This window comes from Eriocheir sinensis, chromosome 36, assembly GCF_024679095.1.
Source record: "Eriocheir sinensis breed Jianghai 21 chromosome 36, ASM2467909v1, whole genome shotgun sequence".
NCBI lineage: Eukaryota > Metazoa > Arthropoda > Malacostraca > Decapoda > Varunidae > Eriocheir > Eriocheir sinensis.
In genome coordinates, this window is record NC_066544.1 from 11,880,980 (window position 1) to 11,907,550 (window position 26,571).

The following is a 26,571-nucleotide window of genomic DNA, read 5'->3' on the forward strand; positions in this document are numbered from 1 at the left end:
AAAAAATAATCAGATTTTCTTGGGTTATTTTTTTGTTCATGGTGCAGGGGTCGTGTATTTTCAGCTTTTTAATTATCTACAATAACTATAATGAATTTTTAGCTTCTTTCTTCTCTGCAGTAGCTTACATGTTTAGCTTTTTGTCACCTTAACAACTTATAATTAACCGTTTTAAAAATAATCGTGTTTTCATTGGTGATTCTTGCATTTATGGTGCAGAGGGCGTGTAAAACTATCACTATCATCACAAAATCGTCCATAAAAATCCTTGCAACTTCTATGAGAGGCTTTTTGGACAATTTACAGTATCACCCAACCAACGATTTTCTTAAGTGGCATAACTCGAAAAGTAGACATTTGTGACGGAAATGAGGTACAAAATCATGCAGTTCACTACATTTATCACCAGAAAACATGAACCACATGAGAAAATCGTTGGTTGGGTGCTGTAAATTGACCGGCTTTTCAAACAGGCGAACTTAGACGTTGATACATTTAAGTGAGATAAGCCGGTCAGAATTTATAAGCCAGTCAGGTTTGAAGATACCCAAGTCATGTTGAAAGATTATTAAGCGTTAGTTATTATAGTTTAGGAGGTATGACAGTCAGATTCTAAGATACACCAGTCAGAAGGTAGAGTAACATATCTGAGAAGGTTTATACAGTATCGTGCACATTGAGAACCGAGTGTGAAAAGACTAGAGTATTTGAGAACATAACGTAGCTACAGGAGATGGTTAAGAATCCTCTGCTAAGTCCAACCCCTTATGAACAAAAAAAAAACAGGCATCAGTAGACAGAAATAGGAATCTTGTGAAAATGACCTCACCTTGAATTGGATCTTATGATTTCCCAAGACGGTTGAACTGCAGTCTCGTTAAATATTCAGAATTCTTTAGTGATATCTGTATTAATTTCCAAGGAGTAATGTAGGGGTTGAAAATACTGGGAATTATCAAACCCACTAGATGAAGCTGGCTGTATTTATATGCTTTGTATTGTACGAAACAGCAAATTATATGGTAATACTTTCTAAGAGGTCCGCCTCCCCCTCCGCCACACCAGCCCCCCCCCTACCCCCCAAGACAAGCCTGAGGAACTGTGGGGAACCGGAGTTTTGGGGGGGAAGCCAAAATCACTGAAAAATGGGCTTCCAAAATTTCCCTAGAAAAAAAAAAGACCCTCTCTCCTCTGTTTGTAGATTCTATAGGATTATTTTCTTTTATCATCAACACCTAATTTTATCTCCATGTGCAGGTATAAACAGTGTATCCCCCAACTCTACCTTTCATCTTTACAGGTTAGTGAGGTATATATCAAGACACTCATGTTATAATAGTACCTTTATTAAACAATTATTAATATATAATGCATCACATATCAACGAGACCATCACACTCTTCCTTTATATGTAGTAATGCCTTGAATCCACCTTCACAATGTATACCTTCCAATTTATCAAGTCCTTATTGTCTTAACATCATCCTATTATCCTTTATCTTAGTATTATCCTATTATCCTTCATCTTATCATCATCATCCTATTATCCTTCATCTTATCATCATCATCCTATTATCCTTCATCTTATCATCATCATCCTATTATCCTTCATCTTATCCTTTACGTCTTCCTTGTAACAGTAAAACCACAGATCATTTTTCATTCCTCGGCAGGATATTTTCACTTATCTAACTACATGCACCAATCTAATTCTTCTAATCTAATACCCTGGGAATTGAAGGTCAGGCGTAAAGAAAATAAATACTCGTCAAAATTAATATTACTACTTCCTATTATTTTGACAGTTATTATTTTCATACCTCTGCTTAAGTTCTCCAGGTTGTTGTTGTTTAATTCTTGTCATGATCACTAATTAGAATGGCCACTAAAGGAGCATGCACTATAAATTCCCTCGTTCTTTTACATGGTTACTACACGAGAAGGCAAGAAAATGAGCACCTCTTCTCCGTCTTGTTTACGAGTTCTCTTCACAACGATACAAACACCTTCCTACATAACCTTGATAATCCCCCGCACAGCCTTTCTATCTATGAACTTTGTGCTTCTTAATATCTAACTATTCCTTTCACATCCAGTTGTTCAAAAGGCATCTCTGCTTAACTACAACTAATTGCTTCTCACTATCACAAATAAATGTCATTCGGATTATTGATATGCCTGAATGATGAGCGACTGATTAATATGCCTGAATGATGAGCGACTGATTGATATGTCTGAATGATGAGCGACTGATATGTGGACAAGCTTACTGAACAACCTGCTTTGCCTTCAGCCACTCCTTCAGGCCCCAGCACCGTTGCCAGATTATCGTACTCAGAGCCGCGTATTTACTGGTTTCTGGCCCGTAACTGTTGCCAAGAAACACCAATAATCAACCATATATGAAGGCAGTTATTTGGGTGATGGAAGCAGTTTTTGGGTTGGAAATCGGCAGACATAGAAGGCAAAGAACGACAATCTGGTAATGTTGAACCCCAGCCACCCAGGACATGAACAGAGTAATTATTGTAACCCCCATGACTCACACGCACCCGGCTCACACACACGCTATTTGCATTGACCTCACAACATAACTAATGACCTAGGTTGGACTCACAGGTCACAGCACAACTAGTGACCCAGAATCAGCTCACTAATGCTATCCCTGTGGGTTAATGTATCACAATGGCTCAGAGTAAAATGGCATTGCTTTGCCTCCAATATAGTGTGATATGCTATGCAAAGCTCATGCCCAAGCCCAACTTACATACTAGACTAAGTGAACCCTTTTGAAGACATGGAAGTATGCAAATGATCAATGTTAATACTGTTGGTTCAGCCTCCCAGCCATACCTGCCCCAGCCACACACACAGGTAGGCCACACTTAACAACCCACAGACACCATTCCAATTAGCACTTGTATCAAGGACAAAAATACCCTGACAAGTTGAGTTCAATTGTAAAAAGTAATCACAAAGTCAAGCATGATTATCCATCTTTATCTAGCCTTAACTTGCTTTTCTTTTTTATACTGCAACTCAGATTTTAGGGTTGTTTTCTTCTCTGATGGTACAAGTTGGAATGGTGCACGTGCATTGCTAAGGAGCCGTACCTGTTGTGCAGCTCACCAAGCACCTGTGAGGCCAGCGTGTGGGCTACTTCTTGGTGCCCACGATCTCCTCCATCACCCGCATGGCCACGTCACTGGCATCTGCGGGAACCTGCAAAATATCGCCATGAGACATTACACCATTGAAAAATTGGCATTGTGAAGATCTCAAAGTAATTCATGAACAGTTAGGTGTCTCTGTATGTTAGCCCAGTGAAACCTTCAAGTGATAATGATGTTTGACATGTTTCCAAGAGTATTGTTCATTGCTACTAATGTCAAGACACCCAAGACACCCCCTCCGTGGTGTGGTGGTTAGCACACCAAGCTACAATTCTTGAGCCTGAGTTTGAATCCCAGCCTGGGCAGTCAGCACACAGCCCATTCAGCCATTCATCTTCATTTAGGGCTGGTTGATTAATGGGTACCTGGGAAAGCCTGGGAAGGTTGAGTGGTAACCCAGACGTTGCACCTGCCCTGTGTCATAGGGCAATGGGTCCTCACCCACCACAGGCTCAGGGCAGTGGGACGGAGGTGAGCACCACTGCCAGGCGCAGCTATAGTGCATGTCTCCAACTTTGCCTCACTTTAAAGTCAAGAAAAATATTCAGAAATACACAAAATCAACTCTCTCATCTGGCTCACCATGTGCCCAGCATTGAGAATCCAGTAGAAGCTGAAATTCTTGAAGGACTTTGAGAAGGCCATGGTGCCGCCTGTGCTGTCCACCATCGGCTTCCTGGTGGACTGCACCCACTGCTTGGTGCCGGCCCAGTGCATGTTCTCAACCCACTTCTGGGCACCTGAAATATTCATCTCCATTAGCCATGATGTCCCTGAGGCTCTGAAGACAACTTCATCAGCTGACACTGTTGCTTAGTTTGGAGAACTTTCTGTGTAAAATTTGAATATTTTTAAATAAGCTTAATTAAAGTTTGTGACAATTTAAGTCCCCAAGACATGGGAAATAAGGAGATATCTCTGTACTGTATTGCAGTTTACAGAGTGTGACTAAAAGGGATGTAATTTCCATGTCCCAAGAGCGTGATGACACAAGATGAACCTTCCTGATCACCCGGGACACTGCTCAGAACAGTCACATGTGAAGTCTTTTCAAATCTTCACCTTCCTTACAATGTGAAGAGAAATAGTGAAGATAATGATAAATTTTTGTGTGTGTGTGTGTGTGTGTGTGTGTGTGTGTGTGTGTGTAAGGAAGGCAGAACATGGAGCACTAGTGTCTCGTTGGGTTGACCACTCACCTGGCGTGCACACGATGAGGTCCAGCTGGCCGTTGTACACCACCACCTTGAGGGAGGTTGTGTTCAGCAGCATCTCCACTGAAGAGGAAAAAATGGATCGAGTTCAGAAAGGAGGAGATAAATTTCCGGTGGCAGGGATTGAAGAAGAAGAAGAAGAAGAAGAGGGCAGAAGACGACCAGGAAGGCCAAGGAAGACGTGGAGAAAGGTGGTGGAGGAAGATATGAGGAGGCTGAACATCACGGCAGAAATGGCTATGGACCGGCAACAGTGGAGGAGGCTCATATCCCGTCCAACCCCACCATAGGGAATAAATGGACGTTAAGCGATGATGATGAGGAGGAGGAGGAATTAAACCTGCAACCAACTAGATGGGAGGCAGTGCTATATGCAATTGTCTAAAGAGGCAACACTTTATCTAAATGGGATTTTTGGAGCCTCTGTGTCTAATAGGTCACTACAAATGGAATGCAGACCAGATGCTTCCAGGCTAGTGCAGAATAGCATTTGAATCCCTTGGGCAAAACATTGGGTGCTGTTTTACTTTTATGAGTCAAACTCGTGTAAACAAAAAAAAAGGAGTCCGCAACACATTGTTTTATCTTTGTCTAGGAACCTATGAATATATACAACAGCACAGAACCCTCTTACTTTATTATCACTCACTGCACACTCACCATTTGGGATGGCCGAGGTCATGAAGTCTGCCGAGAGGGCGTCAAACACCTCCTCACTCTGGCCTCCCCAGGTGACGTTGGCGGGAACAACCTTGAGCTTCTGCTTGATTGGCCCGTTCATCAAGGCGTCCAGGGTTGCAGAGATTCGGCCCACATGATGGTAGTACAGGTATGCTGACGGGGGAATGAGAAGTTAGTCACTCAACAGACATGCCACACAACCCTCCTTTCTCACAGTCATACAGTATATTAGAAGTCTGCTGATTGGTGAGGAAGAACATGACACTATCTCTAGGGGAGGCAGTGGCTGAGTGGTCACTGTGTGGTCTTTGAGGGCCCAAGTTCAAGTCCCACCCGCTGCTACAAGCTGATAATTTGAAGTCATCGCTGAGTGACCTAACGGCCATAGTGTTAGTCTTCCCCATTCCCTACCCGTCCCCATCCCCACACACGGGACTGGGGTATGGACAAGCCACCCCGTTACCTTCCCATCCCCGGGACAGATATGAGCTACCAAGCCGCAGGTCATAATAATGTTGGCAGCACTTTCAAACCAATAATTACAGAAAACGAAATAAATAATGCATTTCTTACACACCATTGTATTCATAGACATTATATATCATAAAACAAAACAATAGCGTTGTTGATCTACAGGTAAATAACAAGTAACGTGGGTAAGTTAATTTATGAGACAGGTTGGTATCCATGACTCGTCACACACCTGGGCAGCCACACCGGGGTTGCCAGGTCGTGTCATTAATGGCATTTTTGTCTTAAATCAAGCCAAGAAATGCCCTTTTTTATGGTATATGTTAAGTATTCCCATAATAATGACATATTTAGTCATCAGTCTGCCGTCTTTTGACATTCTTGCGGACAATTATAAATGAATATTCAGGAATAACTGTACGTTTACAATCAAATGGAAACACCAGAGTCTTTACAAACTAAAAAATATATATTAACTTTAGCAAAGTTTGCGATATAATATCAGTCATACAAATATTCTGATGCTTTTCAATATATGTCCTTCTATAATAACAAATAGAACACTATTTACTCATGAAATATACGAAGGATAAGCCAAAGATGTCCTGCTCTCTACCCCGCGGAGTCAACACTTTTCCCACACCATCCGCACCCTCACGGGGTAGCGTAAAACAACCCCAACCACATAGGGACGCTTTACACCACGGTTTATGGCCACGGGTAAGGGATGGGAATGGAGAAGTCTAACACTATGGCCGTAAGACTACCCACATGCTGTCCTGAAGACCACCTATCAACCCGGACTCTAGAGACACTCTTTCAAGTGGATCAAAGTTGAGCTTTTAGGGGCAGCATGACCCGAGCAAGGCAGCACCACTATAAAAACATGCACCATTACGGGCTGGGACCAACCACCAGGCCCTATAAAGAGAGTGTACCAGAGCTGAAGGAAAAACAAAAAAAGGGGGGAAGGAAACTTTAGGAGCGTTACGAATAGATTCATCACTTTTCAGTTTGGATTCCTGATTTGCTTTGAAAGGCTACAGATGATTACATGTGCCAACCATGTTCTCTTAATACCAGCCCTCTTATAAATTACCATAAGAAAGTTGGGGAATTACTTTATGAGCACCAACCCTTTTAACACATGGGATACGAGACTATAGTGAAACCAAATTGTCGAGGCCGTTTTGGCGTTGGCTCTCATGGGCTCATTTCTCCCCTCTGCTCCGCCACACAGTCCCAACACCTATTTTTTTTCTCTCATATGTTACCTGTAGCTTACATATGAGAGGAAGAGATAGGTGTTGGGACTGTGTGGCAGAGCAGAGGGGGGAAAGAACCCACGGGAGCCAACGCCAGACCAGCCTCGACATATTTGGAAGACTATGGTGTGCAACTGACACAAACTCTCGATCATTTTAGCATGACTGTGATGAAGCAATAACAGTAGCAGGCTGGAGTCATGTTTAATTCATAACGTTATTTGCACCAGATGACTTTGGTGGTACATTTTTGAAGCCTGCAAATCCAGCTTACCAACTTCCGGGGTCTTGAAAGTGTGGTTGTCCCTTATTGGCAGTGGAGTTGTGGTCCCCGTGATGTGGTTGGCAGTGGAGGAGTTGTTGGGCGTCTTCAGGATGTTGTAGAAGTTGACTCCATTGGTGACCCTCTCGATGAGCTGCTCCGCCTCGCCCCACAGCTTGGTCGAGTCAGTCATCTTGCCGGCCTTCACTGCGGCGGCCACCTCGTCGGTCTTGGCGTCAACGGAAGCCATCCCGGCCGAGTCAATCAGGGACTGTGGAAAACGTCACATCATGAAACACCAGTCCGAGATATACATAGTGCACACCTAACATAGACCCGTCCAACCCCAAAAGAAAAAGGACACTGAACAAAGAAAGCAAAGAAAGAAGACACCTAACAGCCTCTTCTTTTATAGTACTCTACATATCTTCAATAAGTCTGCAAAACCCATAACTGAAGCAGGAAATACTTTGTCAACCGAATCATCAACAGAACCAATCACAGAGGCACCATAACATATAAACTTTTCTTCCCTTGGTTTGAAGTAGAAATAAACAGAAGCTTTCATTTTCTCCTCCCACACACTTACATATGTTTAATGAATCTGCAAAAAGCTATAACTGAAACATTGACTAATTTACCAACTGAATCGTATGAAAAAAAAATCACAGAGAAATATAGAACCTTCTCGTCCAAGTCTTAAGAAGCAAACAAGAGCTTTTATATTCTGTTCCAACCTTGTAAATGATAAAGAAGATGAAGATCGACTAAAAATATTTGTTACTGATCCTGCATGTCAGATATTACAATGCTGGACTTTACAAGAGAAAACAGAATCAAACCACTCTATTTGCTGTCATAAAAGTAACAATTGGAGTTTTTTTTGCTGTTGTTGTTTTTCTTTGCATATTGCCCTTGAGCTGTTTACTGCAAAAAAATCAAGGAGTTAACGGCAGAAAAGTTTGGTGTGTTTGCCTTCACTGTGACTCACCGTGGCATAGAGGTATGGGCCCCAAGCCTTGACAGCATCCACGGGAGAGATCCAGGAGTCCCCCATGACAAGACCCGCCAGCTGGCACCGCACCTTCTTCTGGAGCACCGCCTGTGGACCAAAGACAACCATGAAAATAAATAAAGGAAAATGTGGAAATGTATTATGTGTAGAGAAATTATTAAATCCACCACAAGAAGAAAGGATGATGGCATGGTGTTGAGGAATGGTAAGCCTAAGAAATAACTCAAGAAAATATGAAATGAGCGTAAAACAAGATGTGAATAAACTTGAAATAAGAAAATATGAAACGAGAACCTCTGAAATGAACTTGGGAATATGTAAAACAGGAACCTAAATGAACTTCAAAAAATATAAAATGAGCTTGAGAAAATATGAAACCAAATGAACTTGAGAAAATGTATGAGAAACAGTGAAGTGAATTAAACGTGGTATACATCCACATACGACTCAAGTAACAAATTTCACAAGTGGAGGAAAATCAACCCGGACCAATATCATTAACACAGAAAATGGGTCGCTGCATACTGAACGATTTTAAGGTTGGACTAACAGACACCAGAATTTTTTTCATGTTGTTCATTAGCAATTACATGGCTATTTTGGTTATTTAATTCCACTTACAGGACCAAGTTAGCTATAAGTGTTGGAATATCACAGTTAATTCGACGTTATTACAAGTTCAGTCGTAAAATGTTATAAAAAATCAAGAAAACCAACCAACTGTGCCTTGAAAAACAGGTCGAAGAAGACAAATTAACCACAATATTCTTAACCCGGCAGCAACACGGGCCAAATTTGTGGCTTTACCGTGTAGCAGCAACAGGCCAAATTTGTGGCTTTACCGTGTAGCAGCAACAGGCCAAATTTGTGGCTTTACCGTGTAGCAGCGACAGGCCAAATTTGTGGCTTTACCGTGTAGCAGCGACAGGCCAAATTTGTGCCATGATATAAACCCCCCAAAATAGATGATGCATAAACTGATCACAAATGCTTTGATATATATTATGAAATGGTTTGTGTGAGTGATGATTTTTTCTCATTTTTCTTGCTTAGAGGGACCATTAAGAAACATGATCCCCGCTGCTACCGGGTTAAAGACTAATGCAACGTTTTAAAAATTAGGCGACAGAAACCTACCTTGCTGAGAGCCTGTGCAAACCTGGCCCCCATCTTGCCGCCATAGGACTCCGTGAAGATGTACAGAGGCACCTTCTCGAACTCTGGCACCTGTGTGGGAGAGAGGAAGAATTACATAGATTTACATAGATCATCATACTACACAGGTCCTATGGTCCAGACTAGAGGAGGGTGTCAAACTCTGGCACCTGTGTGGGAGAGAGAAAATTACTTAGATTTACATAGATATTCAGACCACACAGATCCTATGGTCCAGACTAGAGGAGGGTGTCCTTAAACTGCGGCACCTTTGTGGGAGAGAGAATTACATAGATTTACATAGATAGAAAAATAAGAAAGATGGAATAAAACAAGAAAGAGATGAAAATTAACTGAATGGGTGTGGTGGAAGGAAGAAAATTAAAGAAAAAAGAAAAAGTAAGAAAAATGCATAGTAGACTTAGATAAAAAAAAAATATGGAAGCACTTTAAATTTAAGCATATGACTGCACTGAGAGAGAGAGAGAGAGAGAGAGAGAGAGAGAGAGAGAGAGAGAGAGAGAGAGAGAGAGAGAGATTAATAGCAGATAATGGAGCATATATTAAACTTTATTTGTGTGTGTGTGTGTGAGGGGGGAAGGAATATTTATATATGAGATTGATTACACGTCTGTTATCTGTCTTCCTGTCGAGGCGAGAAAGTTAATTAACCGCCCACGTGAACCAAGAACATTTGCACCCAAGACAGACAGACAGACAGACAGATGGATAGACAGACAAACACTTGGGATGTAATAGTTAAAGTGATGCAGAATGGCAGCTGATGCGTAAACCCACACACACACCCACACCCACACACACCCACACACACACACACACACTCACACAACCCACGCTGAACATGAATCTTTTTTTTTTTCTTCTTCTTTCAAATCCTTAGTTTTATTCTTTCTTCCTGTCACTTCTTTCCTTCATCATCACTTATTTACTTCTTCCTATTTATTTTCTCTCTCTCTCTCTCTCTCTCTCTCTCTCTCTCTCTCTCTCTCTCTCTCTCTCTCTCTCTCTCTTAAATACAAAATACAACGTTCCCTTTTTATTCACAGATTTTATACTTTATAATCTCAAATTTGAAAAAAATGTATGTATATGAATTAGTGTACATAGGTCTTAGCTCGTATTGTAAGTTATGCTATACAAATACATAAAGAGAGATGGGGGGAGGTTAAGGAAGCAGGAAGGAGGGAGGGAGGCAAGAAGGGAAGGATATATGATTATTAAGTAGAGGAGGTTGAAGAGAGGTGGAAAAAGAGAACACAATAACATAGGGAGACTGCAAGAGGTCGAATGGTCTACACAAGGCAGCTCCAGATTCCCCCCCACTACCACCTGTCATCCTCGTCCATGTAGCTATCAAGTCTACATTTAATTAAAACAAGCTATCGTCCCTGCACTAACTATGTGATTGCTGCGTCTATTCCATTCCCCCACCACCCTATTACTAAACCAATGCCTTCCAATTTCCCTCCTAAATCTATACTTTTCTCATTTAAATCCATTACTGCGTGTTCTATCTTGCTGGCTAATTCTCAGTACTTTATTTATATCGCCTTTGTTGTAACCCTTGACCCATTTGAGTTTGAAGATAAAGGGAAGGAGAGAAGGGGTTGAGGAAAGATGAAAAATCCATATCAAGTATTTTTTTTAGTTAACAATCTTCAAAAAATATCAAGATAACACTGAAGTTCAAATGAAAAAAAAAGAAATAAAAGCTTGCCATCAATTTTCCAGTTTTTTTTTATATATTACTATTTATTTTGCAGATGAATATTTTTAGTTAACAGATCCATCCCCATTTCACTAGACAACACTAAAACTTCACAAATGTCGCTATTATAAAACAAATTCAAAGCTTACATCATCAACAATTCATTTTTATTCATTCATTATCCTTTTCTCTTTTTTTCAGGGCAAATGAGAGTGTATGTGTGTGTGTGTGTGTGTGTGTGTGTGTGTGTGTGTGTGTGTGTGTGTGTGTGTGTGTAACTTCCCCTTCACAAGCAGTGGATTACTTCTTGGGCCTCGTTTCGGTAAGTACCCGCTAAAAACACACTGCAAAGAGGTGTTCCCGTTGCCTTACTCTGTGCCGTGTTTGCTAGAGTGCATTGGCCTATTGAACCCACTCATCCGTGCATTAAAACCCTCCTTCTTAATCCACCCTTCCCCTCACCTTCCCTTCCTCACTTCCTCACTCCCTCACTTCTTCCTCACTCCCTTCCCTTCCTCCCTCCCTCTCCCTTCCCTTCCTCTCAGACACTCTTCTTTTACAGTAACTCCTGATTTTAGTTTTAGTTTTATGGTTTCGACACATGATTCCATATAGCAAAGGTGTGTGTGTGTGTGTGTGTGTGTGTGTGTGTGTGTGTGTTAGAGAAAGAGAAAAAAAAATCAACAAAGAGAAAATAAAGAAAACTCAAGCAAATAAGATAAAAAAGTAAATCGTGGCTATTCAGGGAGAGTGGATGTGACGTCAGAGGTGTGTGTGTGTTTGTGTGTGTGTGGGGGGGGGCTGGGACAGGTGTGGACTCAAGGTCAGGTATGGGGGAGAGGGAGGGGGAGGTATGGATATAGAAGGAAGGTGGGGATTAGGGAGGGAGGAGGTAGGTGGGGAAGAGGTGTGGGAGAGGGAAGCAGGGAGGAGATATGGGCGAGAGAAGGGGAGAGGTAAGAGGGGCGTAGACTGGGAGGAAGGGAGGAGGTGTTGGTGAGGGAAGGAGGGAGAATGGGAGGGAGGAGGAGATGGAGGGAAGGAAAAGAAGGAGGGAGGAGATATAGGCGAGGGAAGAGGGGCGTAGACAGGGAGGAAGGGATGAGGTGTTGGTGAGGGAAGGAGGGAGGAGGAGATGGAGGGAAGAAAAGGAAGGAGGGAGGTAGATAAACAGGAAGGAGAGGAGGAAAAGATGAATAATGGAAATGAAAGGAGGGGAAGATAAAAAGAAGGATAGAAGAAGTAAAAAAGATGAAATATGGAAAGGAGAACAAGGAAGGAAGGAGAGGGGGAAATATGAGTAAGGGAAAGGAGAGGAAGACAAAGACAAAAGAAAGCATAGAAGAAGTAAAGGAAAGATGAAATATGGAAAGGAGAGGAAGAAAAAGATAAAGCGATAGATAGATAGACAGACAGACACAAATGTAGATAGATAGGGATAGATATATGGATAGATAAAGAGATGAAAGATGAAATATGGAGGAGAAAAGCGATAAAGGGAAGGATAGAGGAGATGAAAAATGGAAAGGAGAGGAAGATAATAGGAAGGACAGAGAAGGTAGAGGGAAGAAAAAACCAAGGAAAGGAGGAAAAGAGGATAATGGTGAGAGATGGGACGGGCTGAAAAGTAATTAAAGAAAGAGTCTAAGGAAAAAAAGGGAGGAGAACTAGGCCATTAAGAGGGCGGGGGAGAAGGGAGAAGGGAGAAGGAAAGGGTAGAGGAATGTGGGTCAAGTGGGGTCAGGTCAAGTCAGGTCAGGTGTCTTTCCTCTTGTATATTTCTCGTTCTTTCTCTTCTGTTATTTCGTCATGGCTTTTTCCACAGTATTTATTGAGTGTCTTTTTCTGGTTATTTTATTCAGTCTTTTAACTTCAAAGGTTCACCAAGCATGTCATGTTGTAACTTCACTTTTCTGCTAAATATTTTATCTTCTGCGAATGTCATATTAAACGTAAATCACATGTCTGTCTGTCTTCTAAATTTCCTCCCTTTCCATTCTTAATTTTCATGGTTATTTTGTGTGAGCTTGCAACTTATACCTCTAACAAAAAAAAATGTCCACGTGATTCACTATTCTTTTAATATATTTATCTATGTTTATCCCGGTCGTTGTTCATCATTGTCTTTCCCACTGTGTCCTTTTCATTATTTCAGTATTTTTTTTTTATTTACTCATGTGCATCATATAACGAAATCGAAGACAATAACAAGAGAAGAGTTGAAGGGAAAGGAAGGGAGGAAAGTCAGGAGAGGAGATGGGAAGAGGAGGAGGAGAGGGAAGAGAGGAGAGAGGATGGAAGGGAAGGGGGGGATCATGGAAGGGAAGATGAGGAGAGGATGAAAGGGAAGGGGGGGGATCATGGAAGGGAAGGAAGGAAGGGAAAGGGAATGGAGAAGGGTTGGGAAGAGAAGAGAGGAGATAGGATGGAAGGGAAGGGTGGGGATCATGGAAGGGAAGGAGAAGGAGGAGAGGGGAGAGAGGATGGAAGGGAAGGGGGGGATCATGGAAGGGAAGATGAGAGGGGGGAGAGGATGAAAGGGAAGGGGGGGGATCATGGAAGGGAAGGAAGGAAGGGAAAGGGAATGGAGAAGGGTTGGGAAGAGAAGAGAGGAGATAGGATGGAAGGGAAGGGAGGGGATCATGGAAGGGAAAGGGAATGGAGAAGGGAAGGGAAGAAAGGGAGATGAGAAGGGATGAAAAGGAAAGACAGGAAAAGGAGGGAGGGTGATGAAACGGGGTAGGGAGGAAAGGAAAGGAGAGAGAGGATGGAAGGGAGGAGAGAAGGAATGCATGAAAGGAAAGGAAAGGAAAGACAGGAAAAGGAGGAAGGTTGATGAAACGGGGTAGGGAGGAAAGGAAAGGAGAGAGAGGATGGAAGGGAGGAGAGAAGGAATGCATGAAAGGAAAGCAAGATGAGAAGGAAAGGAAAGGAAAGACAGGAAAAGGAGGAAGGTTGATGAAACGTAGGGAGGAAAGGAAAGGGAGGAGAGAATGGAATGGAAGGAAGGAGAGAAGGAAAGTGAGATGAGAAGGGAAGGAAAGGAAAGGAAAGACAGGAAAAGAAGGAAGGGTGGAAACGTAGGGAGGAGAGAATGGAGGGGAAGGAAGGAGAGAAAGAAAGTGATGAAAGGAAAGTAAGATGAGAAGGAAAGGAAAGGAAAGACATGAAAAGAAGGAAGGGTGGAAACGTAGGGAGGGGAGAATGGAGGGGAAGGAAGGAGAGAAAGAAAGTGATGAAAGGAAAGTAAGATGAGAAGGAAAGGAAAGGAAATAAAGGAAACGAAGGAAGGGTGGAAACGTTTTTGTCTGATCCCTCTTTTCCTCCTTTCCCCCCAGCCACAAGTGAGGTCAAGCAAGGCCAACGGTCAAGACAGGTGGGCAGGGAGGGTGCGGGGGAGGAAGACGTTTTGGTAGGGGATAATTACCTCTCGCCCAGGTGTCAGGTGATCGGCGTGGGTGACCTCCACTATATATACCTGCCAATAATCTCTCTTCAATGCTGGACTGACGCCATTCGAGGGTTTTTTATGATTACTTTTAAAACTCGTCAAATGTTTGCCTCGAGGTGATTTATACGCTTCATAGATAGATAGATAGATAGACATATATAGGTAGATAAACACATACGTAGGTAGATAGGGATAGATGGATAGATAGATGTATAAAAAGAGGGAGAAAAAAGCTCGAATCGTTTTATACACCTCATAAACAGATATTGAGAGAGAGAGAGAGAGAGAGAGAGAGAGAGAGAGAGAGAGAGAGAGAGAGAGAGAGAGAGAGAATGTTACTAAGCGGAAATAAGCATAATAGATTGCATTACACATAGCGACGGGTGACTCGGCAAAACCCAGCCTTTATAGCCAAGACGAATCTAGTTGGTCAAGAAACGGTTTTTCGCCTGGCTGAGAGAGTTTAACCCTTCAACATCTTGGCCAGACACACAGACACACCTCGTGCGGAACATAGTGAGGCAGGACTTAGCTCTCGGAAGGGGAGGTGGGGGGGGTGGGGCGATCGAGGTGGGTTGGTACGACTGATCTTCTTTTCGATATTGTGTTTACATTATCGTTCTTCATGGATAGACAGGTCAATTTAGAGTATGGAGACGATTAACTATGAGTGTAGAGTATGGAGACGATTAACTATGAGTGGCTAACTAAACTATCTAACAAATTAATCGACCAACTGATTTTTTTTTTTTTTAGCTAAGTAACTAACAAACAAAACTAACCAACTGACTCTTATTAATAACATAACTTATTAACTTAATTTAGAGAATGGAAACAGTTAACTATGAGTGGCTAACTAAACTATCTAACAAATTAATCGACCAACTGACTATTTTTTTAGCTAAGTAACTAACAAACAAACAAAACTAACCAACTGACCCTAATTAACAACATAACTTTAACTAACCAACTAATTAACCAACTAACAACGTCCACACACACACACACACACACACACACACACACACACACACACACACACACACACACACACACGTCAGAATTTATCAAAACTGTAATATCTTCACTTTTTTTCATTTGACGTCATGGGGTTATTAACATCATATCGTGGCGTCATTCACTAATATATCGTAATTACTCCCTACCTACTCATTTCTAATTCCATCTATTCGTTGCGTAATTACTCCCTATAGGCCTACTCAGCGGTCTATCGAATGACGCTGATTTTTTTTTTTTTTTTTGGGGGGGGGAGCTATTTTTTTCTTTATATTGATAGATTACCAAACGAAAATTTATCAGGCGGGAATAGATTAAGGTTAGGAATTAAGTTATGGATGTTTTAGATAGTTAGTTGTTTGTTTGGTATTTACGACACGAATTAATCTGTTAGGAATGAAGTTGTGGATGTTTTAGTGAGTTAGTTGTTTGTTTGGTATTTACTTCACGAATTTATCTGTTAGGGATGAAGTTGTGGATGTTTTAGTGAGTTAGTTGTTTGTTTGGTATTTACTTCACGAATTTATCTGTTAGGGATGAAGTTGTGGATGTTTTAGTTAGTCAGTTGTTTGTTTGGTAGTTACTAAACGAATTTATCTGTTAGGGATGAAGTTGTGGATGTTTTAGTGAGTTAGTTGTTTGTTTGGTATTTACTAAACGAATTTATCTGTTAGGGATGAAGTTGTGGATGTTTTAGTGAGTTAGTTGTTTGTTTGGCATTTACTCAACGAATTTATCTGTTAGGGATGAAGTTGTGGATGTTTTAGATAGTTAGTTGTTTGTTTGGTATTTACTACACGAATTTATCTGTTAGGGATGAAGTTGTGGATGTTTTAGTTAGTTAGTTGTTTGTTTGGTATTTACTTCACGAATTTATCTGTTAGGGATGAAGTTGTGGATGTTTTCGTTAGTTAGTTGTTTGTTTGGTATTTACTACACGAATTAATCTGTTAGGGATGAAGTTGTGGATGTTTTAGATAGTTAGTTGTTTGTTTGGTATTTACTACACGAATTAATCTGTTAGGGATGAAGTTGTGGATGTTTTAGTTAGTTAAGGAATGAAGTTAAGGATGTTTTAGTTAGTCAGTTGTTTGTTTGGTATTTACTACACGAATTAATCTGTTAGGAATGAAGTTATGGATGTTTTCGTTAGTTAGTTGTTTGCTTCGTATTTACTACACGAATTTATCTGTTAGGGAATGAAGTTAGATGCCGTTGTCTGTCTGGTATTTTCTTTTTTTCATTCATAAATATCCTTCCGCTTATTATATGTCATCCTGTCAGCCCCCCCCTCCTACTCCTACCCAATACCCCCTCAAGCAAGGATATGACACATGAACGCACTCCACGACAGACTCCAGTGACAGGCATTTCCGGCTGCGACACACACACACACACACACACCCACACACATACACACACACGGACTTAACCACATGCTTCACTACCAATTAACTTTTTTTTTCCTATATTTGCCATACTATTACGCAGAGAGAAAATTAGCATGTAGTGAGTAGGTAGGAATAAAAGTGGGGTAGGTATAGGAGGAAAAGTGAGTAAGGAGGAAGGAAAAGTGGATAGATAGGAAGTGGATAAGTGGGTTTGTAAGACGTTTATGTGTGTATATATATGTTGTTCTAGTATATTTATATTGTTGGAATTGATAAAGGAAATGGCCGAGGGAGGGAGAGCTTGTAAGAAAGGGAGGGAGAGCTTGCATACTTCTATAGGGAGGGGGAGCTTGTAGTAAAGGGAGGGAGAGCTTGTAACTGAAGGAAGGGAGAGCTTGTATACTTCTAAAGGGATGGGGAGCTTGTAAGAAAGGGAGAGAGAGCTTCTCAAAAAGAGAGGAAGGGAGAGCTTGTCAAAAAGAGAGGAAGGGAGAGCTTGTCAAAAAGAGAGGAAGGGAGAGCTTGTCAAAAAGAGAGGAAGGGAGAACTTGTCAAAAAGAGAGGAAGGGAGAGCTTGTCAAAAAGAGAGGGAGGGAGAGCTTGTCAAAAAGAGAGGGAGGGAGAGCTTGTCAAAAAGAGAGGGAGGGAGAGCTTGTCAAAAAGAGAGGGAGGGAGAGTTTGTCAAAAAGAGAGGGAGGGAGAGCTTGTCAAAAAGAGAGGGAGGGAGAGCTTGTCATAAAGGAGCGACTCACCTTTTTGAAGAATGCGCCCATGAAGTTAACAAGGTCGGTGGCGATGGCAGAGTTGTTGGTGGGCAGCAGCTTGGGATCCTGCACGTAGCTGTAGCCTGTGCCCACCGGGTTGTCCACGAAGAGCACGTTCACCTCCTTGGTCTGTATGGGGATAGGCGAGCGTTAGGAAGACTGAATACAAAAGCTGGAAGGGTTAGAAAAAAAAAGACCAAAGAAGGGGCCGTAGCAATGACCTTTCCTCCAAATAGACCTATAGTTCAGTTTTCCAGATGAGTGTTTCCCCTGATATATGAAATGTTGACATGAAAATTCGATAGCAAAAAATAAAGCTTGATTGTCAGACCTTGCTTTCCGATATATTGAACGTTAACATGAAAATAAGTCGGTAAACAAAAAAATGAGGGCCATATTAAACATCTCATGGCTTACACACCCACGCTTGACAAGGCTTTCGTGCAGGTTGTGAGTTTTTCCATGGGTAGTTTTATGAGCTCAGTGATGGTGTGACAAGGGTTCTGCACCGTGAATGCGAAAAACACTCATGAGAACCTGACTAATCCTCTTCGTGGCCCTTGGAGATGTTTGTTGTCAGAGCTGCAAGCGTCTCAGAATACGAGCCTCGAAGGAACGGAATATAGAAGCCTTTGGAAATAGTTCACGCGAGAGGCGGAAGCGACTATGAACACGGGCCACAGCTTGATTGCCAGACCTATTTATTTCCTTTGCCACGTGGAGTTCTGTCAGGCCCCACCACCACACGAGGCCTCCACCGCTTACGAATTCGCATATATTGGGGGTCCTGCGTGTGTGTGTGTGTGTGTGTGTGTGTGTGTGTGTGCACCTGCCTCACCACCTGTCTGCCCCGCGCCGAAGGAATATACAGACTGCCGACCGTGGGATTTTGTTGTTGTTGTTGTTGTTGTTGTTGTTGTTGTTGTTGTTGTTGTTGTTGTTGTGGTTGTTGTTGATGTTTATGTAATCGTGGGTCGCTTGTGGCTGTTTCCCTTTTATTTGTCAAAGTATCGATCGGTATTTAGTTATTTGATTGTATTTTTTTTTTTTTGTCTTTTATTTGTTTATCTATATATGTATCCAAGTCTTTGATCGTAGTTTTTTGCCTTTCATTTGTTTTATCGATGTATTTATGTTTTTTTTCTATTATTTATTTTATTTGTATTTTTTTTTTTTTTTTGCTTCTTATTGAATCATTTTATTTATTTTTTTCATTTATTATTTTCTCTTTTCGTTAGTTTATTGCTTATTTACTTATTTATTTCATTTATACGTATACTGTTTGAATTCGCTTATTTCATTTTATACTATTGCTTTCTCATTTTATTTTTTTATATTTGTTTTATTTACTCATTCTGTTCAAGTTGTTTATTTCCTCTGCAATGCTGATACCGCTCAATATTTATTTGCATACTGTTTAAACTCGCTTATTTCATTTCATATTATTGCTTCGTCATTTTATTTTCTTATTCGTTTTATTTACTCATTTTATTCAAGTTGTTTATTTCCTCTGTAATGCCGAGATCGCTCAGTAAAAGATGGCTTAGTGTTTTGTCCGCTCGTAAAGAACCAGCCGTGCGCCGCGCCAGGTCATGTTAGCGCAAAGAAATGCGGGGAGGCGGAGCGAAACTTTTCTTCTTTTTTTCATCTTTACCTCAACCCGCGTGACTGATCTGAACACGGCCGGATGATGACGATGATGATGATGAAGGCGTGTAGAAAGACGAACGAAGGTGACACTAGCCATTACTCTCTCTCTCTCTCTCTCTCTCTCTCTCTCAAATTTAATCCGTGTGACTTTGATTGAGACTTATATATTACGTATACCAGGTCATTCTCTCTCTTGGGGGGGTTCCTCTCTCTCTCTCTCTCTCTCTCTCTCTCTCTCTCTCTCTCTCTCGTGGTTTACCTATGGGTTTGTGTATCAGCGGCTCTCTCCCTCGATGGTCCAGTGCAAAAATCAATGAATAAGTAAATCAAGAAAACCACCGTCGCGTCAATTATTAAACATCCGCATCGAGGCAATAGTATCAAAATGCGTAACTTCATCAACTTAACTGAGTCTATTCCGTAGCTCTTAGTGAAGGAGTCGTATCACCTTAGATAAGTGAACAAGATATGCCTCACATTTGATAAGGCGCCTTTTTTTCTTCATTATTTTCTTCGGGTAAGATATGCGTCACAACTCTTTGATAGTAATCGACTTATTTTTTTTTCTTTCCTTCATTTCTTTTCCTCGTGAAAGATACGCGTTACAACTTTATCAATGCGACTTTTATTCTGTCTATCTTTCCTTTTTCCTCGAGTAAGATAAACATTACAACTCCTTAATTAGGCAACTTTCTATTCCTCATACCCTGTCCTTAAATAAGATATGCGGTACAGCTCTTTACGAAGGGAGCTTTTATTCATTCGTAATACCTTCTTCTCAAGTAAGACGTGGGTTAGGACTCTTTAATAAGGTGACTTTTCATTTGTATATTATTTTCCTTTCAGTATGATACGCGTATAAGTTAAATTAGGTGACTTTTTCTCCATCCATTTTCTCGTAAAGTTAAATAAGGCGACTTTTTCAACATCCTTCTTTATCTTTCATTTCCTTTCTTCATCTGCGTCGTCCGCCGGGGATCGCCCAAGACAGAGGGTGGAGTGTGAGGTTAATGAATCTTGCCTCGAGTGTTACAGCCTCGAGGGGGATGTGGACCACGTGAACCCGGCGTCTCTCAGCCTCGTGGAAGTGTTGTTGTTGTTGTTGTTGGCGGTGGTGGTGGCGGCGGGAGGGTGTGTGATAATCATGCATGCTCATTACCGCTACGGCCAACACATCTAAATTAGTGCGCTCTCTCTCTCTCTCTCTCTCTCTCTCTCTCTCTCTCTCTCTCTCTCTCTCTCTCTCTCAAAGCAGATCATTCTATTCACGTCTTTCTTTGTTGTGCATGAGAGAGAGAGAGAGAGAGAGAGAGAGAGAGAGAGAGAGAGAGAGAGAGAGAGAGAGAGAGAGAGAGAGAGAGAGAGAGAGAGAGAGAGAGAGAGAGAGAGAGAGAGGGGAGGGGGGGCAAAATATACAGTAAAAAAAAAAAAAATGAAGCCAAAATACAGACCACAACAAACAGGAGAAAGAAAGAGGAAGAAAAAATAATAATAAAAAAAAAAAGGATGACAAGACAGACCACATGAACCTTTACAGACGAAGGAACACATGCAAAAAAAAAAAAAAAAACACGAGACCCCATTTACTCACCCAGGCATTCGTCCGATTCTTGAGACTCGCATCCTGGGGGCCGATCTCAAGGAAGTTCCCGATGCCCGTAGAGGAAGCCCCGGGCCCTCCCTGCAGCCACACCACCAGGGGGCGTGAGCGGTAGTCCCCTGTGGCCGTGGTGTAGTAGAGCCAGAAGAACATGTGGGCCCCGGGGCGAACACTCACGTAGCCCCAGCTCTCCTTCGCTTCCCCAAGGCCGCCTCCATCTCTCCTCGACCCTGACATTGTACAGAGAGGGAAGTGAGTCACCGGTTGATCCGTGTGTGAAGGAGAAGGGGGGAGAGGAAGGGGAGGACCGGGGGAGGGGAGTGGGAAGGGGAAGAGAGAGGGGGAAAGGGGAGAGGGGTTGTTTTTGTTTGTGAGGGTGGAGAGGGAGGAGTGTGTGTGTGTGTGTGTGTGTGTGTGTGTGTGTGAAGGGAAGAGAAGGGTGAGAGGGGTTGTGTTGTGTTATGTTTCTCTGTTTTGATAGGAAGGGGGTGTTTGTGCGCGTGTTTGTGTGTGTGAGAGGAAAAATTAGGGGTTGTCAGATAATAAAGATAGATAGACATATAGATAAACAGACATACGTAGATAGAATAAAATTGACAGGTAAAAAGATTGACAGACAGACAGATACACAGCAATAAATACAACCATGAATTATGACTAAACATGTGTGCCTGTGTGTGTGTGTGTGTGTGTGTGTGTGTGTGTGTGTGTGTGTGTGTGTGTGTGTGTGTTCTGTTTGTCTGTCTGTCTATTTATCTGTTTCTGTCTGTTTCTCTCTCTGTCTGTCTGCTTTTTTTATTCTGTTGTGTGTGTGCGTGTGTGTGTGTGTGTGTGTGTGTGTGTGTGTGTGTGTGTGTGTGTGTCCGCCGATGATAGATTGGTATGCCACATGAAGCTCAGCACCTATACCTGTATACTCTTTGCACAGGTGTTCTGGAGGGGAAGGAGAGGGAGGGGGGGTAACAGGGGACAGGTGAAGGTCGGGGGGGAAGGGGAAGGAGGTGGGGGGCTATCATAGGTATACACGTGCAGGTGAATTTTGGGGGAGGGGGGGGGGGCAGAAGCTAGGTCTTTGCACCCAATATCATAAGGGGGGGAAGGGAAAGGGGGGAAGGGGAAGTACCGGGTGACTGGCCTTAGAGAGAGAGAGAGAGAGAGAGAGAGAGAGAGAGAGAGAGAGAGAGAGAGAGAGAGAGAGAGAGAGAGAGAGAGAGAGTCAAGGCATTTTCACATCAGGATAGGAAAGGAAGAGAATGGAATGTAAGAAAAAGGGGAGGAAATACAGTGAAGGAAAAAATGGGAAGGAAGGGAAAAGAAGGAAAGAAGGAAAGGGTAGGACAAGTAAAAAAAAAAATGGAAGGGAAGGAAGGAAAGGAGAATAAAGGGAAGGGAGAGAAGGAAAGATGGAAAAGGTAGGAGTAAAAAAAAAAGGAAGGGAAGGAGAGAGAGAGAGAGAGAGAGAGAGAGAGAGAGAGAGAGAGAGAGAGAGAGAGAGACTGACAGGCATAGACAAACACAGACAGAGGAAGTAATGCATGCAAGTCGTTATCTCACAAAAATTGCTTCCTATCATTACTTACACAAACATACGATTTCGGCAACGCGCGTCGATAAACAAAGACACGTGCCAGTATCATAACATTGGGAAACACTTTGGCATTTCGTCACCAGAACCGCGATTGTTTTGCCATTAAATATATGACCATGGTATAAAAAATAATAATAATAAAGAGTTAAAGATAAGAACAAAATAACGTAAACAAAAACTCCATAACCACGACAATAACAATGATAGATGGTGAGGAAAGGAAGGGGAAGGGAGAGGGAGTGAGGAGGGGAAGGGGAAAGGAGAGGGGGTGAGGAAGGGAAGGGGAAGGGAGAAGGGAAGATGGGAAGGGAGAGGGAGTGAGGGAAGGGAGAGGGGAAGATGGGAAGGGAAGGGGAAGGGAAAGATGGGAAAGGAGAGGGAAAGAAATGATGATACAGGAAGAAGGAGAAGAAGGAAGAGAATAAAAAAGAAAAACAACAACACTATCAGAACAATAACAATAACAAAAACAATAAATAAATAAGCATAATGTGAAAAAGTGTAATAATTAAAAAAAAAGAGAAAGAATAAAAAAGGAAAAAAAACAATAAATACCAACAGTAAAATAATAATAAAAATAATGTTACTCAAAGTCTGCCCAACATCGTATATCAACCTTTTTTCAATATACATCTTTTTCTCCTTTAAAACACCTCTTACTTTTCCCTTCTAAACTTAAACAATGTCACTCAAAGTCTGCCCAACATCGTATATCAACCTTTTTTCAATATACATCTTTTTCTCCTTTAAAAAAAAAAACCTCTTACTTTTCCCTTCTAAACTTTCACTCGACTTTCTCTTTCCACGGTCTTCTCCAGGTAGGTGCACTAATTAACCAACTAACGTGCGACAGGTGTTACAGGTTACTCATGACGGCCTACACCTTTTTAATCCACTGTAATCGTGTATGTCATAAACTTTCTTTTTAACTTTTTATTCTCTTCTTTCACTTTTTAACAGCCATGAGTAGGTAAGTCCATTTCAACTTTTTATTTATTTAAACATGAGAGTATTAATATATTTTTAAGTGTTATGAGCTAAGGAGAAAGGGGGAAGAGGGAGAGAAGTGAAGGGAGAGGGAATGATTGAAAGGAAGAGAAAAGAGGGAGAAGAAAAGGAGAAAGAGGGAAAGAAGGGAAGGAAAAAGGGAGATGAGGGAAGGGGATGGAGGGAAAAGAGGGAGGGAAGGGAAGGAAAGAGAGAGAAAAGGGAAGGGGATGGAGGGGAAGAAGGGAAGGGAAAAGAAAGAGAAAAGGGAAGGGGTTGGAGGGAAAAGAAGGGAAGGGAAAAGAGGGAAGGGGGAGGAGGAGGGGAAGGGAAAGGAAAGAAGGGAAGGGGAAGGAGGGCGAGGAAGGAAGGGAAAGGAAGGAAGGGCGAGGAGGGAATGAGGGAAAGGAGGAAAAGGGAAAGAAGGAAAAGGGAATAGAGAGAAAAGGGAAGGGGATGGAGGGAAAGAAAGAGGGAGGAGGAGGAGAAGGGAAAGGAAGGGGGAAGAGAGAATGAGGGAAAGGAGGGAAGGGAAATGAAGGAAGGGGGAAGAGTAAAGGAGGGAAAGGAAGGAAGGGAAGGGGAAGGAGGGCGAGAAGGGAAGGGAAAAGAGAGAGAAAAGGGAAGGGGATCGAGGAAGGAAGGAAGGAAGGGAAGGGGAAGGAGGGCGAGAAGGGAAGGGAAAAGAGAGAGAAAAGGGAAGGGGATCGAGGAAGGAAGGAAGGAAGGGAAAGGAAGGGAAAAGAGGATCTGCGACTACATAAAGAGAGTTGAAACGGAGGTAAAGTGGAGTGATGATTGGCAAGGGGCAAGAGCACAGATGTTTCTTTTTGGTGTATCTAAGTAAAACGAAGGCCATTTATCCCCCCCCCCCCCTCTCTCTCTCTCTCTCTCTCTCTCTCTTCGTGTATGGTTAGTTAATAAGTTGACTAAATACTATCTTCCATTACTTAATTATTTCTGTAATGTGTAAATTTGTGGGTTTATTTTTGTTAGTTTATTTCCACATCTAAAATTGTTACCGTTTTTTCTACTTTATTATTTTTTTCTTGTAACTCTTCTTTTGCGTTCAGTCCCCCTTCCAATTTCTTTTATCTTTCTCCTTCTTCCTCCTTGTTTCCCTCGTTCTTCCTCCTCACTCATATCCCCTCCTACCTCCCCTCTGTTCCTTATTCATTTCATTTATTCCCCATCTTCATCCTCTTCTGCGTCTATTCCCTTCTTTTAATCTTTTCATTCCCCTTTTTCCCCTCTCTCATTCCCTCTTCCTCTTGTTTCCTTTCCCTCATTTCCTTTTCTCTCTTCCCCTCATTCCTCCTCCCTTCTCTCCTTCATTCCCCTTCCTTTCTCTTCCTCCTTCCCCTTCCCTTCGCTCCCTCATTTCCCTTTTCTTCCTTATCATCATTCCTCCTCCCTTCTATCCCTCCTTCCCCTTCCCTTCTCTCCCTCCTCCCTCCTTCCCTTCTCCCCTCTTTCCCCTTTTCCTCCCCTTCCTTTGTCTTTCGCCTTACCTTCTCTCCCTCTCCCCCCTTCCCTTCTCCCTCTGTTTCTCCTTCCCTTCTCTCCCTTATTCCCCTTCCCGTTCTTTCTCTCCCCTTTCTTCCCCTCTTCCTCCCATTCCTTTGTCCCCTCTCCCCAGCATCCCCCCCCCCCTTTTTCTCTCTACACAATATACCTGGCAGGGGTTTTTCTCAGGTGCATCCCCCCCCCCCCCCCCCTCATGCATCTACTACCTACATACACCTTACCAATCATCTCTCTCTCTCTCTCTCTCTCTCTCTCTCTCTCTCTCTCTCTCTCTCTCTCTCTCTCTCTCTCTCTCTCTCTCTCTCTCTCTCTCTCTCTCTCTCTCCAACGCCACGCAGCCCGACCTCATGGCGCCAAAACCTCCCCCCTCCTCCTCCTCCCCACCTCATTACCTATTCCCTCCCTTCCCCTCCCCCCCTACAGCTGTGTGTGTGTGTGTGTGTGTGTGTGTGGTTGGTACCTATTTCACGCATTTGGGTGTTAGAGATAGAGAAGTGATCACTGTATTTTTTTCTCTCTCTCTCTCTCTCTCTCTCTCTCTCTCTCTCTCTCTCTCTCTCTCTCTCTGTCTCTCTCACAGCAATGCATCGATGCAAATAAAGCGAACAGAATGTTCTTCATTAAAAGAAACTTTTATTCAAGAATAAAGATGTAAGCTCTACAACAGTTTAGTCAGACCCCACTTGGAATATGCGGTACAGTTTTGGTCTCCCCACCATGCAAAGGATATAGCTAAATTAGAAGGTGTTCAGCGTCGGGCAACGAAAATGATCCCTTCCTTGCGCAACAAATCCTACGAAGAAAGGCTTTCTACCCTTAACATGTTCTCTCTTGAGAAACGTCGCCTCCGAGGAAAACTGATCGAATGTTTTAAAATACTTAATGGTTTCACGAATGTAGACAGATCAACATTGTTTCTGATCGATGACACTTTGCGCACGAGGAACAATGGCGTAAAACTCAGATGTAGACAAGTAAATTCAGATTGCACCAAATTTTTCTTCACCAACGTTGTAGTGCGAGAATGGAATAAGCTTCCACCATCAGTGGTCCAGTGCAACACGATTGACTCCTTCAAAAATAAGCTCGACCGTCACTTCCTTCAACGTAATATTAACTAGAGTAGAAATGCAACGTTTTGGAGTCTTCTGATTAATGTAAAATCACTTAGGTTTAAGGACAGACCACCAAGTCTGGACCATGGGGTCTGTGTGGTCTGATTTTCTATGTAAATCTATGTAAATCTCGATGGGATTTGATTTGGGCCTAACGTTTTTTCTCTTACGAAGGTGACTGGAGAGAGAGAGAGAGAGAGAGAGAGAGAGAGAGAGAGAGAGAGAGAGAGAGAGAGAGAGAGAGAGAGAGAGAGAGAGAGAGAGAGAGAGAGAGATGAGAGTTTGTGCACATGACGCAATATTTGTGTGAATGTCGAGGACTCTCTCTCTCTCTCTCTCTCTCTCTCTCTCAGGTATTTCTCCAACACTAAAAAAGAATAAAAAGAATAAAAACAGGTTAGATGATAATAGTTTGGCGCCAGAAAACACCAGAGAGAGAGAGAGAGAGAGAGAGAGAGAGAGAGAGAGAGAGAGAGAGAGAGAGAGAGAGAGAGAGAGAGATGAGAGGAAAAGGGA

The 26,571-nt window shown here is 42.3% G+C and overlaps 1 protein-coding gene across 1 annotated transcript in view; it reads right to left on the bottom strand.

The window, feature by feature from the left end:
• Positions 1-1,330: 1,330 nt before the first annotated feature.
• Positions 1,331-26,571, bottom strand: part of LOC127007802 (retinoid-inducible serine carboxypeptidase-like) — a 44,892-nt gene continuing 19,651 nt past the window's right edge. Inside the window, exons 2-10 of the mRNA XM_050879170.1 lie at positions 20,830-21,068; positions 17,577-17,717; positions 9,219-9,308; positions 8,058-8,168; positions 7,079-7,337; positions 5,048-5,221; positions 4,373-4,450; positions 3,756-3,913; positions 1,331-3,222 (exon numbers count right to left, since the gene is read on the bottom strand). Of these exons, the coding sequence (XP_050735127.1) occupies positions 3,157-3,222; positions 3,756-3,913; positions 4,373-4,450; positions 5,048-5,221; positions 7,079-7,337; positions 8,058-8,168; positions 9,219-9,308; positions 17,577-17,717; positions 20,830-21,068 (1,316 nt within the window). The 3' untranslated portion in view covers positions 1,331-3,156. The remainder of the gene's footprint in view (positions 3,223-3,755; positions 3,914-4,372; positions 4,451-5,047; positions 5,222-7,078; positions 7,338-8,057; positions 8,169-9,218; positions 9,309-17,576; positions 17,718-20,829; positions 21,069-26,571) is intronic.